The sequence below is a fragment of the Vanellus vanellus genome, assembly GCF_965231255.1.
Source record: "Vanellus vanellus genome assembly, chromosome: 1".
Taxonomy (NCBI): domain Eukaryota; kingdom Metazoa; phylum Chordata; class Aves; order Charadriiformes; family Charadriidae; genus Vanellus; species Vanellus vanellus.
Genome location: NC_138905.1, coordinates 124199589 through 124210270, shown reverse-complemented (window position 1 = coordinate 124210270; position 10682 = coordinate 124199589). Strand labels below are relative to the sequence as shown.

The 10682-nt window shown below is 37.2% G+C and overlaps 1 protein-coding gene across 1 annotated transcript in view; it reads right to left on the bottom strand.

Moving 5' to 3' along the window:
- Positions 1-1060: 1060 nt before the first annotated feature.
- The window catches only part of TRAPPC10 (trafficking protein particle complex subunit 10), a gene marked incomplete at its 5' end in the record, with an annotated part of 48275 nt that continues 38653 nt past the window's right edge, over positions 1061-10682 (bottom strand). The window contains 8 exons of the mRNA XM_082497008.1: positions 1061-3135; positions 3935-4129; positions 4537-4714; positions 6014-6184; positions 7018-7144; positions 7594-7694; positions 8918-9147; positions 10266-10424. Coding sequence (XP_082353134.1) covers positions 2897-3135; positions 3935-4129; positions 4537-4714; positions 6014-6184; positions 7018-7144; positions 7594-7694; positions 8918-9147; positions 10266-10424 — 1400 coding nt within the window. The 3' untranslated portion in view covers positions 1061-2896. The remainder of the gene's footprint in view (positions 3136-3934; positions 4130-4536; positions 4715-6013; positions 6185-7017; positions 7145-7593; positions 7695-8917; positions 9148-10265; positions 10425-10682) is intronic.

The following is a 10682-nucleotide window of genomic DNA, read 5'->3' as shown; positions in this document are numbered from 1 at the left end:
GATGGGGCATCCACAACTTCTCTGGGCAACCTGTTCCAGTGCCTCACCACCCTCACAGTAAAGAATTTCTTCGTAATATCTTATCTAAATCTACCCTCTCTTAGTTTAAAAGCATTACCCATTGTCCTCTCACTACACTCCCTGATAAAGAGTTCCTCCCCACCTTTCCTGTAGGCCCCCTTCAGATAGTGGAAAGCTGCTATAAGGTCTCCCTGAAGCCTTCTCCAGGAAGGGAGAACAACCCCGAACTCTCTCAGCCTGTTTTCACAGGAGAGGTGCTCCAGCCCTCTGATCATCTTTGTGGCCCTCCTCTGGACTGGCTCCAACAGGTCCATGCCCTTCTCATGTTGGGGGCTCCAGAGCTGGACGCAGTACTCCAGGTGGGGTCTCACAAGAGTGGAGTAGAGGGGGAGAATCAGCTCCCTTGATGTGCTGGCCACACTTCTGATGCAGCCCAGGCTGTGGTTGGCTTTCTGGGGGCTGCAAGCGCACATTGCCAGCTCATGTTGAGCTTCTTATCAACCAACATCCCCAAGTCCCTCACCTCAGGGCTGCCCCCAGTCCATTCCCTGCCCAGCCTGTATTTGTGCTTGGGAATGTCCCCACCCACGTGCAGGACCTTGCACTTGGCCTTGTTGAACTTCGAGGTTCACACAGGCCCACCTCTCCAGCCTGTCCAGGTCCCTCTGGCTGGCATCCCTCTTGACGGGAAACCGCTGCCAGAAAGACGGGCCCTGTGATTAAGCCCATTTGGTATTACTGGTCTCCCGTACTCCACATGCACTCCGCTCCTTGGCACAGGCTGTGCTGTCACCTGGCCTCTGCAGCTAGGGCCGGCCCCTGCGGATGCTGGGTGGCTCTTTTCCAGAAAGGGGCAACCTCAGTCAGATACACAAAAGGCACGCTTTAGACTGCTATTCTAAATACGTCCCCTTGTTAAAGTTTAGAAAGTATTTTTCTGTCAAAGTAGCTTGGGCTAAAATAGATGAAACAACCACTCCCTCGAAGATAAGGGAAATAGGAGAAGTCACAGCAACAGAGAAGGGGGATTTCTTTTTAAAACATGTATATTTAGAACTGTAACGCTTACAATTTCATTAAACAATCTTAGTACAATGTGTTTAATCTAACAGTATATTACAGAACAATGTGAAAAATGATTTAATAGCAAACCATGAAAATGGAATTAATTATAATACCTGCAGTGTCAAAGTCACTAACTTGTTACCTTTTCCAGTCAAAGAATCCCAGCAGTCATTCACACTAAATGATGCTTTGGGTTTTATCCAGAATAAAATGGTATGATTTCCACAGAGAAAGGGCATTCCTTCACAGAAAGAAGATGCATAACAAGAACATTTTCAGCTAGCAGGTCTACTTTATACATCTATTTAGACATATTGTGTGTTTTTTTAAAATAAAATATAATAATAATTTAAAAAATGTTTAGACCAGTGCAGGGTGCCTATTCATTTTTCAACTTAATTGCAATTCTTCTTGGAAAGAGGGTTTGTTTTTTCCTTCCCCTTTATAATTCAGCAGAACCTGAGTTTAGAAAAAAATAACAACAATGAACTTGTCTAATGCGCAGTTTTTAACTTCAGCTTTACTGACAAGTATTTGATATGGGACAGTTTTCCTCTGTGGAGTCTGTTGACAACGCACCATTATAGATCTGCAAGTAGAAAAGGTCATTCTCACATTAAATGCACAAGTTTCAATATCAGAAGCAGGACATCAGGAGTTGTAATTTTTCCAGTCACAGGTGGATTTGCAACATTCACAAAAATTACACTTTTTTTTTTTTTTACATTTTTTTGTATTTACATTTCAGATATAAATAATGAAATTCTTTAAGTTACATGTTTTAACTTTGCTTCACAATTATTCTACATCTGCAAGCTTTCCTATATCAAACCAACCTCTTTCTTCCACAATGAATGCGGAAGTCTGGCCTCTAATCAGTAATAATTACACTAAGCCTTTATGATGAAAGGTTGACTGTTCAAGTATCACATCATACTGAAATTTTTGCCCCAATTTAAAAACTGGGGCAACAAACCAAGCCACTTAGAAATGGTAATAAAAGAAATTAATCTGGGAACTCAATAAGCCAAATAACTTATTATTATTAAATTCTATCAATATCTTTCTTTGGTAAGAACTATGCAAGAGGATGACCCAACACCCAACCCCAAAAAATTATATAATATGTGACATCACAGTGTCTACTCTGTGAAGGAGAAAGCCTCAAAAAATTAAGGAATTTTGTTCAGTTAAGATTGTTTATAGCAGTAGCTCTCCCATGCATCTAAGTATGCAAATGATGGAAGTTTAATATAAAATTGCAATGGCAGGAATTAACAATGATAAAACAACAAAAAAAAAAACCAAACAGAAAAGCAACTATTACAGCAGTGAACGTGCTGTTGTATGATTTGTTGTGTTTCTGGCACATGTGTGGAAAAGCCTGTAAATTATTACATAAAAATCCAAGATTTGGATAATTATATCATCCAACTCTAAATTCTAAAATATGTATGAAGCATGAAACAAATTTCTCAGCTGCCAGACAAAAATAAAGAAGTGGTCCAAATATTTGGGTTTTTTGTTTTTGTTGCCCTGTGTTGTGATGCAGGATGCGACTGAAGGGAGAAAACCCAATAGCTTACACAAAACATACTAACGTGGCAATATAAACTAGCTGACACAAGCTTCACTGTACATTTAAATTGATACAATTGTCTGGTGCTTCCATGGCCAGTACATGTTGAGTGCCATAGGTCTCCTTAGAGTTAGGATGTTACAACAAAGACTAATCAGGTCATAATCCTTTAAAGTGCTTTCATATCCAGTTTCTAATGGGTTTTGTTTTCCTTGTTTTTATACCGAGTTGTCACGTGATATTGACTTCCAGAACATGGTCGTCCTTGCTGGGAATGACAAGTATTTGCATACCCGTGCTGCAGTTGAAGACCTGACCCGATGAAAAGGATTGCAGACGGGGCATCGGCAAACCTTTGTGTTCCCCACTGGCTGCAGAATGCAAGCTACCTCTGCTCCTTATGCTGCTGCTGTCAGCTTGATCATCCACATTCTTGTCCACAGATAGGTTATCATTTTCAATCCAGCTATCTGTTCAAAACAAAACCCCACAGTTTTATTCTATGGAGTGATTAAACAACTTAAAAATTCTTTCAGAGCTCAGATGCACAGTCAACTCGCCACATGCTAACAGTTACTGATCATCTCTGCTGAGGCAACAGTCTCTGCACACTTTTGGCCAGCAGCAGATGTAACAGAGTAAATTATACTGCTTTCTAAAGACAATTTAAGTAGCATTACCTCACGTTTGTCACAGACTAGAAGGGTCCACACTGGTAGTTCCTGGAGCTCTGCTGACAAACAGTAAGTTGCTTGCACCAGTGAATTCTCTCTACAGTGCTGGGACTACTCAACAGTACAGATAGATACTCTAGGAGGCTGTGGTAATTTAAACTCTTCATCTAATCTGGTGTATATGCCACAAATTTTCAGCAGTTCTTTTATTTTGTACTTAATCCTTCCCAAGTTAATGAAGACACAGTAGATGCACAGTTTACAAACAATGAAACCCCAGGACTAGAGGGTTATCAAATGGTTTTCTTTATAAATCCAGTGATAACTAATTTGCATGATAATCTTAAGTGCATTCTTTTCTTATATTTCTTTTTATTATTCATCTTCACAGTTTAAGACTGCAACAGGAGTTCAAAGTTCCTGTTAGAGCAACATGTTATAAATTTCATACCAGAACTGTGAGCGAAGGTAAGTAACAAAGACACCTAAGAGCACCCGGTCAATATACTTCCTTGCCTCGCTTTTCTCTTTACGCAAGAACACAAGAGAAGCAGAATAATTTCTGTAAGTAGCCATGTAGCCAAGATAGCTTTACCAGCATCAAGTTGCATGGAGTGAGCAGAATGATGAGGGAGGTATTTAAACAATCTGACGTCAGGAAAAGGTAGATATCCAGCAAACAGCGGCATCACTTCCATGTGGACTTTGTGAGTTGCTCGAGCTGCAACAGGCATAGATATCACTCCAGAACTTTTCCCACAGACTGCCCAGTTACTACTGTTGTCAACAACTGCAAGGATAAAGAACAAAAACTATAAACGTCTTTTCTGAAAAATGTAGAACCCTCAGTACAGTTTCAGAGCACTTTTAAAATCAGTATTTTGGCAACACCTAAAGGCCTGCCAGATTTTATGTGTGAAGAGCTGTGGCAAGGTAAGAAAACAGCCCTACACAAAAGGGACCATAGTTGGGTCTCAAGCAAGTATCCATCTGGTCTGAACAGCATTTATATTTCACTTGAAAACAGATTAATGAAGAAAATATAAAATATTCTCAGTCTAGCAAAATGAAAATTGCTTTACTGAGCAGCCATACTCACAATACAAGAATATGTGCCATAGAAAGTCTGGCAGATGTCATTATCGAGATAAAACTACTGGGGAGTTTTGTCAATATGCTTAAGAAAAATTTTCTTACCTTCATACATAAGTTTTGTTGTGCAATATCCATCTGATTCTGTTAATGCTTCATCTCTGTCAACCTCCGAAAGGTCAACAAGTCGGGTGATTGACACCTCTAAAGAGCAGAGTGACCCTGTTTTACAATACTCTGCCCCCAATGGTGGAAAAATTTCAGTTTTCACATGATACAATGTCTGTCAGGAAGAAAACAGTGCTGTTATCAAGAAAAAAGGGGCGTTTTACTTGTGTTTAAAATGAACTGGACAATTAATACAGTACAAATTTAACTTTACATTTCACATCCATTAAGTCTTTTTAATGAGATTCAATTGTAAGTAATGTTTATTTCATTAACTTGTTCAGTTTGAGACAATAATCAAACTAAATTTGATTCAATCTATTTTTGATACCAGCAGCGAGCATGCTATTTTCCCCCCCACTTCCGTGCTTTAACTCAGCCTTTCAACGCTTCTAAATGAACAGCAATCTTCTTACTATTTAAACAAACTTTCCAGACACATCACTCAAATTCTGAGTAAAACAGGAAAACTACTTCATCACTCTTACCATCGTAGTCCCCAGAATAACGGTGCCCACATTATCAAAGTGCTAATTATCAAAGAGCTATAAAATTGAATTTCTACCAAACCCCTCACTGTTTAATGCAGTTAGTTCTCTTTAAAAGCTCCAGAAAGATGCTGCTACAGGTGCCAACAAATGTCAGTAGGTAAACAAATACCTAAAACATTGCTCAATACCAGTTTATAATAAGTAAGTAGAAAACATAGCAACACTGAAAACAGACAAAAGGAATTAACCAATTAAGTCTTCTCATGTTGCTACTTTTTACCCAAGCATCAAAAAGGGTAACACAAGACTGAATTTAGAGTTGAGATTAAATAATGTTGATAGAATTCCTTTAATAGGAAGTTATATCTAGCCTATAAGCTTCCTCGCTGATCAAAGGAATAATAAGTTTGTCCATAAAGGGAAAGAAGAAACATTTAAGATAATGGGCTAGAAAACCCTAAATATTTCATTAGAGGAGCTCATCTCAAGCACTACAAAAAACAACTCAAATGCTTTTAATAGATTTCAATCAAAAAGATTTTTTAGAAATTGCAATTTGCTTTGGAGAGTGCAGTCTTAAGCCAGCAGGGAAAAAGCCGCTCAGTAATCTAAGGACAGTCTCCATGGCACAAGCCCAGGAAGGCAAAAACACAGAGAAAAAATGAAATAAGATCAAGGACAGTTGCACAAGTGTTATCTTTCCCCACCACCTCCCACTCCAGTGGCATGTATATAATTCCACCATATATCAGACTTCAGTTCTATTGGTCAACAAACTAGTTTTCCTATGATTCTAATTTCCTATTACTCTATCAATCGCATGAGATAAACAGAAGTTTTCTAATGTATTTCTTGACTTTCCCTTTCCATATATTAGGAAACCATATTCAGTTACCATATGCTATACTTAGAAGAGTACTTACAAAAAAATTTTCCACTTGGAATTCGTAAGTGAACGGCTTCAGGGTAAGAGACTGTTCTTCAGAGGTAGCTGGACAAAAACTGACTGAAAACAGGCACTGCAAGGAGAGAGGAAGCTCTTTCGTCCACTTCAACTCCCATACAAAGAATATCGATTGCTTACTGTATATGACCTGAAAGAGAAAGTTTATAGTATTAGCTCCTTCCTTCCTCTGAGAAAGAAGTGGAAATGCACATACATATGTTTGTCTGTTCTGGCATTAATATAGCTTATAGAAACAAATTACCTGCTTAGTGTTAAATAAATCATTAGGGAAAATACACAACCAAAATAACTAATAGTGAATTTTTTTTTTAAACAATGCACATCTAATTAAAAACAGGGATACATTTCACTGTCTGAATCAGCGTTTCTAAAGAGAACACTTCACATTCAAGTACGTGTGAAAAATATTTTATTCAAAAGTCAAATTTAATAAAGATATTAATAATGTTTGTATATACTTTTCCTAGGAAGCAAAAATTACCAATTTAATATCATGTTCAGACAAGGCTGAAAGAAACTTCAAGGGGACTGTTTTACAACTTAACTAGTTTACAGCTGTATTTAATTGGAAAATGGTCTCTACCTGTTTTTTTTCTAAAACCTAATAACAAACCAGCTATAAGATGAACAAATTAAATGTGATATTACTGATATTACATTTGTATAGCTGTTGTTCAAGGTACATAGTACTTTGCATAAGGCAGACAGACAACTCTGACAAGTTATCTAATAATCTTTGCAAGTTTTAGAATTTAATCTGAAATCTATGGGTTTAAATACACTCTAAAGGATCTTTCAGAATCAAAGTGACTCAGAGGACTACAAAGGTCTGACCTAACATCAGCTATCAGCCCTACTTACTACAAAATCTATGTGCAGAAGTGCTAATAATTTCACTAACAAGAACTTTCATCTATCTGCCCTGCCAATGAGGTCATAAACCACCAAGCGAATCTTTACCTGTTGAGATTCAGAGTTCAGAGGTACCAGCTGCAAATCTGCACAGTCAGCAGAATTTTTTAGGCTGTTGTGTGAAAGCTGGAAACAGAGTTCTGACAAATTCTGTACGCAGACTTGCACATATTTCCTGAAAAACATGATACAGTTTGCTCAAAAAAAGCTGAATAGTTAGATTGAAAGAGTACACTTCCATAAAATTGTTTTCAAGTGCACAACTCAAGCAAAACCAGAATGGCAGGTATATTTGTTTCTTTCAATCTTTTCCTCAATTCTTATGAGTCTGTAGAAACAAGGCTGTAAACCATCCTCTTTCATATTAAACAAAAACAAATAACTACACAGAAATAGGCTATCTTGTATCTTGTGGTCTTATTTCCAAAATAGCTGAAACCACAAATTTGTTTTACTGCTATGAAAAAACACTAGAGGAAATGCACACGCTTCCAATGGGAAGCTGTGTGAGATAACAAAAACCCAACTTAAAAAAAAAAAGTCTGCTATAAATATTACTTATGAAACTCCAACTCCATATTTTGTAAGAAGAAAGAAACAATAAATACTTAATGAGTACATTACCGTTTGCCAGCTGACAATAAGGAATGCTTGGCATTAAAAGGTATGCAGAATGTTAATGCAATAATAGTGGAGTAAATCGACCAAGGACAATCAATGGTTACCTAAAGGAAAAAGGAAACAAAGTTCTTAATGGTCTTTGGCAAGCAATTTTGCTTTTCTTCTAATTTCTAAGCAAAACTTTTCTCAGCAAGTGTCTGCAGCTAATGCATTCAGAAGGGGAAGAAGGAAAAAAAAACACCAAACCAAAAATCAGTATGTCAAAAACTAATCTGACAAAATATTAAGTTTTTGTTTTCCTGTGAGTGACATATGAAATCTTGAAGAAGCTTTTCCTGTGGAAACTGACATACCCAGTTCTGAAGACTAGAAATAAAGGAAGAGGAATAGAAGAAAGGAAAGATAAAAGGACACTAAGAATACCAATAGCATCTTAATACAATAATTTGTTAAAAGGTCAATAGCAACTAAATTGCTATAAGATCTATTACTGAAATGTCTTTATAATACTGTAATATATTAAACATAAGCTCAAAATATTTTTTAAAATGTATTTAATGTATATTTGTTTTAACTTGAAACAGCACACTTAATTGAAGAATTTCTCCTGAAGTGAATGCTGTCATTCTTCCAATTGTAAAGCATATATTTAACAATATTTTTTTTTTTATTCAGAGGAAAAAAAAAAAAAAGAAATCTTTTGTCACATCACATTTTAGCAATGCTAGTCTATAGCTATTTACACGCAAGGATACATAGCAACACACTTGGTCAATTTTAACACTGTGAAAGGTAATGGTTTCAAGATCATTTTGCTGTCAGCTGAAGAGCTTCTCTCCATGCTACTTATTTTATTCACCCTTCATAATGAAAATTAAGAGGAAGTTACCTCCAACTAAATACTGTGACAGCTTGAAACACTATGGTGTTAAGTACCTCAACAGAACATACAGATTCTTCGCACGTGGAAGAATTCTCTCTCATGAATCAGAAGGGAGAATTTAAAGACTGCTATGCCACCTTTACAAAGACACAAGTATCCTTCATCCTATATAAACTAGGAGTGTTAGAACATTAAAATTCAGATTACTAGCCAGTGGAACAGTTGGCAATATAGTAAACAAGTGTATATTTCTGTTTATGTTTGTTTTCTTTGCATTTATATCATTTGCTATGATTTTTGCATGTACATCTTTTAAGGGAAAATGAGTTCAATACAAACAAGTTCCACGCCCCCCCACCCCTCACCACCACTTTTATTCTGTGACCTGTATGCCCCTGTGACCAACTAGATTTCATAACAAAAAAACATTAAATTACATCTTACTTTCTGGTCAACAGTAGCCATGCAGTTGTCCTGTTTCTGCTTCTCTTTGTTTTTTCTGTGAACTTCTTTATTTGTCGTATTTTCTCTCTCCACTGCAGATTGTGTGGCTGATGGTAAATACATAACTTCTAGTTCAAATTCAATCACATGATATGCAGGAGCCACTGGCAAACTGATGCTTGTGATCTTTTCAGAAGACTGAATCCTTAATGATGACTCTGAGATCTTTTCTATAGTTGTGTAGAATAGGAGGGGGGGAAAGTAAAGTAGTTTTAAAACCCATTCTTCCCAATTTTCATTTTAATCTGTAACTACATAGTGAAACTAACCTAAAAAGTTGTGTCACAGAAAAATATGTGGTGCTGTAACCATTTCCTAGCAACACCCTCATGTTTGCAGAAAGAGCAACAAGAAACTCCACAGTAACCTCTTCAATTGAGCAATAATCCGGACATCTTAAACACCACTGCTGTTCACAACTTCCCAATACTAAGGCTCTGCCCTTCTTAAACTGCAGGAAGGTAACCACCACATTATGTGTAACAGTCCCTCCCAATGTTCAAGAAAGAACTAAGAGGACAATTTCATAACAAGCTTCAAACCAGCTAAAGAGCTACTGTAGTCCATCACACGATACCTAGTGAAGTTTTTACAACATCCTGCACCTCCTTAGTTTCATAATTTCACTTCAAGCAAATTTACAACTTCGTGGAGCACACGCACATCAGTATTCTTGGTCACCATTCATCATCCATCTTTAAAATACTACACATGGGGTGCCTCTGTATAGCCTTATTTCAATCTTCATTTCATCAAGTCTATTATGAGTGTTCTTCCCACTAATATAAAATTGTTTGAGTCTGAGCAACTGAGGAGACTATACAGTACTTATGATCAGAAAAAAAGGAACTAGGATGTCATTTGTCTAAACAAAGCACCGGCTAAACGAAATGCTCCATTTAGATACAGTACTACGTAAAAACCTACCTACAACTGCTTCATGATAAAAAATGGTCTAGTTAAAATAGAGACTGCAATAATAATAAAAGATCACCATCATTCACTTGGAAATCCTGACAGATGCTCACCTCAGGAGCAGTTTCACCATCCCTACTGAATTTCATCAATGAAACTAAAAGTTATTCAGCTATGTTTGCTGAAAAGTTCATACTACTACTTTGAGGGTGAAAGTTTAAGACGTTTCTTGCACTAAGTTCCTAGAATTGTCCTTAATAATGATTATTGAAAGAGGCAGCGTCAGGGTTCTTAACACTGTATGTACAGTTTACTTCAGGATTACTGCATTCTCAGCCATTCAAAGATTACTAATTTTTACTTCATTGCTTACCTCTGGTGTTAGAATAGATCACCGCCTTGCTTTCCGGATGATACAGAATAGGCATGGCATCTGCATTACTGAGCTGCAAAGTATCCCCGTTCTTCATGGTGTAGTGGCCAGTAGTCACCGTGAATTTCACCTTCTGGGGAATGCCAGCCAAAAGGCTATCTGAAGAAGAAAGCGGAAATTATTAACAGATTCCAGTACTCATCAATAGATGGTTACAGTACATTGCTAAGGCTTGTTAGCAGTATTCCCTGACAATTTGTCACACATGTTAGGGTAACTCAAAAGTGTAGGGGTTTGTTGTTATGCAACACATTAAACCTAGCTCAGATACGTCAGTGTGGAGAAACTGGCTGTTTCAACTTGAGTGACCAAACCCACAGTTTCTTGGATGCCTTAGATTACCTGGCTCACACATTG